This window comes from Perognathus longimembris, chromosome 5 (assembly GCF_023159225.1).
Source record: "Perognathus longimembris pacificus isolate PPM17 chromosome 5, ASM2315922v1, whole genome shotgun sequence".
Lineage (NCBI taxonomy): Eukaryota > Metazoa > Chordata > Mammalia > Rodentia > Heteromyidae > Perognathus > Perognathus longimembris.
In genome coordinates, this window is record NC_063165.1 from 20,352,148 (window position 1) to 20,361,683 (window position 9,536).

Here is a 9,536-nt window from a genome sequence, read left to right on the forward strand (position 1 = left end):
ATTGCAATGACATCATTTTTTATCAGTAAACCAACTCTCACCTATATTGTATTCTAAGTTAAAAGTATGACATGATCTTACGAAAATATACTCTATGTTTGGTTATGACAACAAATAAGGCTTGAATTGTCAAGGCTTGAGCAATTCATTTGAAAAATACATACACATGAAATAAGAGATAACTGTTTTATAGAGATAATCCTCAATGTTTTTATGTTTAATTTGAGAGAAAAGTAAAGGATAGTTCAAAAGGCTATTTTCATCACCCTTCTTCATTTTGTTCTTCATTGCATTTCCTTATTTCTTGCTAAAGCAATTTTGCTAAAGGCTACAATATACTAAGAATTAGAGTTAGTGGAGTGGAAGTAAGTCAGCTTTGAAGCTAAGTGGACAAACTGCCTCCCTCAGGCAAAAATATCTTCTTGTGATAAAGCAAGATTTCTCTATAATAGGTCTGGTAGACTGCAAAGGGATTACCTGAGTGTCAGGCCCAGTTTCGAATGTACTTAGGATGCCATTTTGAAGGGGAAAAATACCATGTTTGCTCAAGTACGTCTTTAAAATAATACTCAAGCTTTAGTTGCTTTTTATTTCCTGCTGACAAGGCACAATAAAATTAGGGACACCAAATAACTAATATCAACATGAGGGAAAACGGTCATGACCATAAGTTCTTGTAATTGAAAAAAGAATTTGGGGAATTAATGGGCCTGTCTTCACCAACTTCCAAGTCCTTTTTTTTTTTTTTAACCTAGTCAGTATGGTTTTCAAATATTACCCTTTAAATTAAGCAAATCTCATTTCCTATGCCAGCTTTTTTTTTTTTTTTATTTTTCTTTGTCTGAAGCCCACAAGTCTTTCCTTTGAGAAAATCAATCCATGTCTTACTGTTGGAAAATCTTGCTTGTATGAAGAAGGGTCTATTACCACATTACCTATTACCTATTATCAAGAACTGGGTAACACAAAGACTTGGACTATAGACTTGACCTATATCTCTATTATACCATTGTTCCTCAGCATACAAATAGTGTACTTTGCTAAAAAAAAAAAAAAAAAAAAAAGAAAAAGAAAAAGAAAAAGAAAAGAAAAGAAAAACTTTTGAGGAAATTTCCCCCTCCTACCTTTTTTTGTGGAGCTTAATTTCTGGGTCTGGGCCCTATCCCTAAGCTCTTCAGCTCAAAGGTAGCACTCTCTCACTTGAGCCACATTGCCACTTACAGGTTTTCTGGTGGCTAATTGGATATACAAGTCTTACGGACTTTCCTGCCTGGGCTGGCTTTGTATGAAAAGAATATCAGCATTCTAATTCAGTTATAGTATATTTCAGGACAAAAAGTTGGGTGTGTATCTCAGTGGGCAATCACTTGCTTAATTTGTTCAAGGCTCTGGATTACATCCCTGTCAGCCCTCCCACTCAAATAATAGTTTATGACTATTTTCTACTTGTAGATAAATTCAAATTTATTTAACTGCAAAGAATTCATTGTTATTCCCATTGCAGTTTAGATGCCATCAGACAACTAAATGACACTTTTTCAAGGTAACAGACAGTACAAGTAATGTATCCAATGCCTAACGTATGAAACTGTAACCTCTCTGTACATCAGTTTGATAATAAAAATTTGAAAAAAATAAAAGCATAAAAGAGATGGAGATTAAATAAAAATAAAAAAGAAAATGCTCATTCTCCCGGCATTAGCACAACTACACACATCCTAGGTACTCATACTCTCAAGCATGTCACAGAGAGATTCTTTGTTTAAATTAGAAACAAAATACCCATCCATAGTAACCATAATGTGAGTTCACTTTTATTTGGCCCACATCTCTATCAGATAAACCTATCACTTAGCTAAGTGCTTTGGCATTTTGGTATCTTAGGTAACATTATGGGAAACATCCAAAAGTAAAACAGGCTGTCTGATATCATGTGGATCTGGAATTTTGAAGAGTAATCTTTACTATTTTTGCTTTTATCCTCCCATTTGCAAAACAAAAACATCACCACTAAAAAATAAAAACAGTTCCTTGATTGTAAATGTTATCCTCTCTGAGTGTTCTTAATTAAACTGTAACTCTTTAAAAGGCTATATATGTTTTAAAGTTTATATTTTCAATTTATTTACTTCTAACCATCTATATACGAGGAAATTTCTCTCTTTTCTCTCAACAGTCATTGAGATGGAAACCAAGTTCCTCCTCATCAAAACCTAGAGAATAAAACCAATAGTGTGTTCACATGGTAGTGGACACAGGTTTTGAAAATCTCATGTTAGTTTTATTCCTTTCTGCTCTCAGAACAGATGTTTAACATATTTTAGTAGTGTCCTACTAAATCTGTCTAATGTTTGCAACACTGGGGAATGTGGACTTGACCTTGACTTTTCTACTGACCAGTTGAAATATTTCTGCACAGGAAACAACTTTTGAAGTCTTCTTTGCTCAGAATGCAAATAGAATAAGAAATGTACTAGTTGAGGGGAAAGCACAGGCAGTAGTTATGATTGTAGACTTTCTATGTTTACAAGAATATACTATGGTTAAAGTGGCTTGATAGGTGATAACAATGTCTTACTAAGTATAGGACGTTTAGTTGTAATGACAGAATAAATGGAAGTTGTGTGGGGAAATGATTGTTTCTTGTCTTGTTTTCATGGCTTTTAGACAAAGTAGAGCCATGCTTTCTAAAATTGTGTGACCATGTTAGGGAGAGAATTTTGAAATTCATGTGTGTTAGGATAATTAATGTCAATCAATATAGCAACCCTAAACTTCATTGGCCTACACACAAACACACACACACATACACACGTATGTTTGTTTTATTTACACTCCCAGATCAGTCTACTGTGGTTGAACAAGGTTTACCATCAAGTTGTAAGAAAGGAATTCTGGCTGGGTTTATCTTCTGAATGCTATGTATCTCTCTTTTGTTTTTCTCCCCTCAATAGAGTTTCAGGAAATATTCTAGGTCATTTATTGAAATCATACCTGGATTGTTAACCTTCTTTCTGATTTGATCTAAAGAAGCTGAATTTTGCAGGACAGAGTAGGAGAGACACCAGAACTTATAGGCATAGGCATGAACTTCCAGAACAGTGTCTCAGGGGCACAACAGATTGGAGAGAGACTCAGCAAATGGGACTATATCAAAATAAAAAGTTTCTGCACAGCTAAATATATAGCCACTAAACTAGAAAGACAGACAAACATTGGGAAAAGATCTTCACCAGTAAAGCAACAGACAAAGGCCTAATATCCATCATCTACAGAGAACTAAAGAAACTAACCCCTTCCAAATCTAGCAAACCAATCATTCAATGGGCAAGGGAGGTAAAGAGAGAATTCACAGAAGAAGAAATAAAAATGGCAAAGAAACATACGAGGAAATGTTCAACATCCCTGGAAATAAAGGAAATGCAAATAAAAACAACCCTGAGATTACCATCTTACCCCAGTCAGAGTGGCCTATACTCTAAATGCAGGCAACAACAAATGCTAGAGGGGATTCGGAGAAAGAGGAACCCTACTGCACTGCTGGTGTGATTGTAAACTAGTACAACCACTCTGGAGAACAGGCTGGAGGTTCCTCAAAAAACTTAGCATAGACATACCATATGACCCAGCCATACCACTCTTAGACATCTATTCTGAACAACATGATCCAGGATATGACAAGGATACCTGCACATTCGTGTTTATCGCTGCACTGTTGACAATAGCCAGGATATGGAAACAACCCAGATGCCACACTACAGATAAATGGATAAAAAAAATGTGGTAACTGTACACAATAGAATTCTACACAGCGATTAGAAAAGATAAAAATAATGGCATTCACAGGGAAATGGACAGGTCTAGAACAAATAAAGTTGAGCAAGACAAGCTTAGAACACAGAGAACAATGCCACATGATGTCCCTGATACGTGGGTGTTAGTAATAAATAACAAAGGACATGACAAAGAAAGCATGACCCTAGGTACCAATTTACAGGGAGACAAAAAAAAAAAAAAAAAACGGTCAGCCTTTGGAGAAACATGACCCCAAATGAAACACAAACACTAATTCTTATGTACATGAATTCATATGTACATAATTTAGTACCCAGGCTGTAAAGAACACCAAAGATGAGGAAGTAAAAGATATCTTCATAATCAATCTTAAAGAAACTAAAGGACCCTATACCCTTTACCACATATAAGGTACACACTGGTACACAACTGAAAGAAGCTGGAAGGGGGACAGAATGAATGGAAAATAGGGGGAAATACAGTAGAAAGGGCCCAACAGCTGCAATGGACATTGATGAGAACAAACTAAGCAATTCAAGGGCAGCAGGGAGGGGGAACTTAGAGAAAAAGAAAGAACAGATTACAATAAGCAAAAGAAAAGAGATGTCTGGAAGGAATTGTTTTACAGTTAATAACCATAGAGGACATAAGCGTTGTAGACTAGAGTGATAATGTACATCAAGGATAATATATTTTTTTTTTTTGTTGCAAAAATAATGAAGAAAGCGAAGAGGGGGCTGGTTGTGGGGCCAGGGGGAGGGAAGAAGGGATAACAGGTATGACAGTAAATGTATTTGTATTCACTTCCGGAAGCATATAACTGTAACCTCTCTGTACATCATCTTGACAATAAAATAAAATCTAAAAAAAAAAAAGATTCTAAATTTTCTTATAATGAAGAACTGCATAATGTAGAAAAAATATATATTTGTGAGAGGAATTGGCTAGCTCTGGTCAAGTTCTCATGCATGCAATACCCCTAAAGCAATGGAGCCTGTAATAAATAATTTCATTATGAGTAAGAATTTAGAGAAAAGGTGTCATTTTTCTTCAAGTAAAAACTATTAATAATATTCCAAATGGTTCCCATGGAGCATATTAATTCACAGACATGGTAGCTTTGACCTGCTTTCTCAGTGCTACTGTATAGTCACCTCTGTGTACCAAAGAGAGTTTTATTTTCTTATTTTTTCTCTGCCAACTCCTAACATTGTTTATTTGTCCTTTTATCTTTTTCTTCTAAATGTATACATCTCACCATGTTTCTACTTCCTCTATTGCCTAGTCTCTCTTTGTATCTTCAAGTATTTTCTGCCTAAGATATGTGCAGATCATTGTGAGAAGGAATAAAAAAAGTGGAGAAATTTTCTCAGGATGCTGAGAATGTCTATATTCATGAATGTCTGGGAAATATTAACACTATATCCACTGTGTCCCCAAGGAACTTGATCTGTGTAGTGCAAAAAGAAATGATTTTCCAAGACACATAATTTGATAGGTAGCTAAAACCGGCACTCAAAGGGGAAAAAAAGGTACTGTCCTTACTTTGGAATATAAAAATTCCATTACTATTACTTTGAGAACGCGATTAAGAAGGAAACCTACAAAATGAAGACTTTTAAATAATAAAAATATTTTTATTATCTATGTTATTCATTCTTCTTACATTCCTGTTTTATTTGGCCTATAGTTAATTTGAAATGAGATCCATCTATTCATAAAGATGTCTTATGAGTCATGAGAAAGAGCAAGTATTTACTAAATGGAGTTAATACACCTTGGACGACTGAGAATTTTTAAGTTCTACATGTTATCTTTCACTAGGATTATTAAATCTAAAATATAGGCTTATTTCAGCAGGCCTATATTCAGTGGACTGGCGAAGCATTGGGATTTATTTATGTATTTTTTTTTTCAAATTAGAGCAACATTTTTCTTGGCTCCAAATTTTGAAGCTACTGCTCTTTTTTGAGATATATAGCCTCAGAAACAGAAAAGAGAAAGATTTCCCAGAAGTTTCTATAAAATAATTTTTCATTGCACTGATTTTCTGTTTTGATTTTCCTCTAGGGGGGTAACTAATGTGAGTGGTTAATTTATTTTGGCAACTATTTTATTTTCATTGAGTGATTTCCCAGAAATTTGGCTACGCAGTAATGTCTTCATCTCTTGGTGAGGATGAGGGGAAAAAAAAGCATAAGAGTGAAAATTGTTGATTCAACATACACAGAGCATGCTTTTTTATTTTTATTTTTATTTTTTGTCAGTCATGGGGCTTGAACTCAGGGCTTGGGTCCTGTCCCTGAGCTCTTTTGCTCTAGGCTAGTTCTATACCATTTTTAGCCACAGCTCCACTTCCAGTTTCCTGATGGTTAAATGAAGATAAGAGTCTCACAAACTTTCCTGCTACAGCTGGCTTTGAACTACAGTCCTCAGATCTCAGCCTCCAGAATAGTTAGGAATACAGGAATGAACCACCAGTGCCCAGGAGATAGTTTACTTGTTATTCTTACTTTTTTTTTAATTAAAAGAGTGAGAAAAGTTTCAAATCCAATAAAATAGTTACTTCTTTTGCCTGCTACATAATATTTCTGGAGTTGCACACAGCATGTTTTTTTTAAATATATTTTTGAGTATGTAGAAATACATTGAGCTATGTCGTGACATACTATTTATGATTATAACACTATTTATAACTTTATAAACTTTATTGAAACTGTTGAGGATTGTTTTATGAAGTCTATGGATACCATAAATATTTACCACTTTGCACATAATTTCTTTAAGTGTTATTGTAGTAATCAGTGAAAAAGCACTCCATTTTTATATCTGCATCTCTCTGGCCCATTTGAAGATCTTGACTCATTTCAGTATTCCATTTGGCCCATCTCATACAGTTGGTACAACCCTACATTGCACCTCAACAAAGACATTTCTCTGTCTCCTATATATTCTTTTATTTATTTATTTTTTGCCAGTCCTAGACTGTGAACTCAGGGCCTGAGCATTGTCCCTGGCTTCTTTTTGCTCAAGGCTAGCACTCTGCCACTTGAGCCACAGCGCCACTTCTGGCCATTTTCTGTATATGTGGTGCTGAGGAATCGAACCCAGGGCCTCATGTATACGAGGCAAGCACTCTTGCCACTAGGCCATATTCCCAGCCTTGTCTCCTATATATTCTTCAGACATCTTTCCCAATCTACTCCTTTTTCTTGTACCTTACCAGGGAAACCACTAAGTTACAGAAATTTTCAATTATATTGCCATAGTTCCACTTCCTTTTTATTCTCCAATATTGTGATTCAAGTTTATGTTTACTATCTCTTGGCATAAATATCTATTTTTGTCTTACAGTTTTTAGCCTCAGTATTTTTCCATCTACCTATAAGTTGATGTTATCCTGAAAACAAGGCTACAATGCCTCAGTACTTAGAAAAAAAAACCTTACATCATGAATTACTGTTCTAATCATGACTCAACTGCAATCAGTGAAATGTATCATAGGTCTCTAGTGATAAAAACTGAATCTAATGAAAGCCTTAATCGGAGGCTGGAGAACTTGAATTGAAAAGCACATGGGAGAAAGACCAATTGTGAAAGTTTTCCTAGTACTACAATGACTATATTTTAGCAAGGACATTCTCACAGACTTATTGCTATTGGTGCTATAGGCAGTTAGTGTTAAGTTTGAGCAAGAAATATTTTTTCGGACTTCTAGAGTGTGAGAAGATGCACTATATTAGAGATACTGTGTGAGGAGCAAGGGCTCAAATCAATAGGGAAGTTGCTTACTAGACAGTTACTCAAATAAAGGCCAATAAACAATAACAAATATATATAGTACTACTACTGTAAATGCTAATTTAATGCATAAATAAAGCCTAAACATGTTAGCTTTGCACTCATATCTCTTCTCAAGTTGATTTTACACAACAGTTCCAAATGCCTGCTTCCAACATATACATTCTCACTTTGCACAACAAATTATGGTTTAAAAACCAAGGCAGGAGAGTGTGGCCAGGCAGCTGGGACAGAGCTGGGCTTTCTTTACCAGTGGATTGTGGAGGATACACTGCCAGTCTCTTGTCTTCTGTTCACCATGGCTTCTTCTGATATTCAGGTGAAGGAACTGGAGAACCAAGCCTCAGGCCAGGCGTTTGAGCTGATTCTCAGCCCTTGGTCAAAAGAATCTGTCTCTTTCCCCCTTTCCCCTCCAAAGAAGAAGAATCTTTCCCTGGAGGAAATTCAGAAGAAATTGGAAGCTGCAGAAGAAAGACGCAAGTCCCATGAAGCTGAAGTCTCGAAGCAGCTTGCTGAGAAACGAGAGCATGAGAGAGAAGTGCTTCAGAAAGCTATAGAAGAGAATAAAAACTTCAGCAAAATGGTGGAGAAAAAACTGACCCACAAGATGGAAGCTAACAAAGAGAACCGAGAGGCACAAATGGCTGCCCAATTGGAGCGTTTGCTAGAGAAGGATAAGCACGTAGAAGAGGTGCAGAAGAACAAAGAGTCCAAAGACCCTGCTGATGAGACTGAAGCCGACTAATTTGTTCTGAGAACTGACTTTCTCCCCTTCCCCTTCCTAAATATCCAAAGACAGTACTGGCCAGTGTCGTTTTATTTTTTTTCCCTCCTGACAAATATTCTAGAAGCTGATGTAGGACTGTATAAGTAGATCAGACTGTAAGATGTTGTTTTAGGGGCTAAAGGGGAGAAACTGAAAGTGTTTTGCTCTTCCTAAAGTGGTGGTCTTTCTAATGTAGCTATTTTCCTTGTTGCATCTTTTCTACTTCAGTACCCTTGGTGTACTGGGTTAATGACTAGTACTGTATTGGCTCTGTGAAAACATTTGTGAAGAGTATGTAGTGGCTTCTTTTAAAGTGTTAGATGCTGAATATCTGTTCACTTTTCAATCCCAATTCTGTCCCAGTTTTACCAGATGCTACTGTACTTAAATGGTTAATAAACTGCACAGTGCTGTTTAAAAACAAACAAACAAACAAAAAAACCAAGGCATATCTTTCTCATTTTTACATTTTAATATATGCTGCTTCCTTAATCCAAAATTTTCAAACTGTGAACACTTTTTGCCATTTTGCACTGGATCATTCTTTGCTGCAATGTGTGCTACTTCTGGTATAGGACATTAAACAGACCCCTGGCCTCTTACAAATAGGTTCCAACACAACTTCTCCAGTTGTGATAACCAAGAATAGATATTTCCTAATCTTTTTAAGAAGTCAGTTCCCCTCAGGTTAAGCGGGAGCCTGAGAAGAAATAATTCAATGCATATGGGAATCTAGACAAAGGTCATATATAGAAAAACTTGTGAAAACAAAATAAGGGTTTTAATGAGAAATGTTGTTGATTTAATTTTCTGGTTTTATTGTTACACTATGTTAATGAACCATGATGGTTTAGGAAGTATTTGAAGAGGGATACATTGATGTTTTGTGTGTTAGCATTACAAATTTTATTTTGGCAGTTCCATAAATTGCATCAAAATGAAAATGCAAGTATTTCTCTGGGTTTTCCTCAGTAGTTCCTCTAGTCCAGTGGTTCTCATATTTTCTTTTCCATCATTGTTCCTCTCTCAACCACCCAAGGGCCTTTGAGCTATTTTTTTGCATACTATTTCAGTATATTTTGAATATCATAAAGAAACTGTATATATATATATATGTATGTATGAATATGTAGCACTGTGGTTTATGCATACAAGTTATTTTTTATTTTTTATT

The 9,536-nt window shown here is 35.6% G+C and overlaps 1 protein-coding gene across 1 annotated transcript; it reads left to right on the plus strand.

Moving 5' to 3' along the window:
• Positions 1-7,825: 7,825 nt before the first annotated feature.
• On the plus strand, positions 7,826-8,341 carry LOC125351242 (stathmin-like). The gene has a single exon (XM_048345951.1). The coding sequence runs from the start codon at positions 7,895-7,897 to the stop codon at positions 8,339-8,341; it is 447 nt and encodes a 148-aa protein (XP_048201908.1). The 5' UTR covers positions 7,826-7,894.
• The last annotated feature ends 1,195 nt before the right edge of the window (positions 8,342-9,536 follow it).

Bases quoted from the DNA above. Each gene is read 5' to 3' on its own strand.
- LOC125351242 (XM_048345951.1), top strand. From the start codon at position 7,895: ATGGCTTCTTCTGATATTCAGGTGAAGGAACTGGAGAACCAAGCCTCA.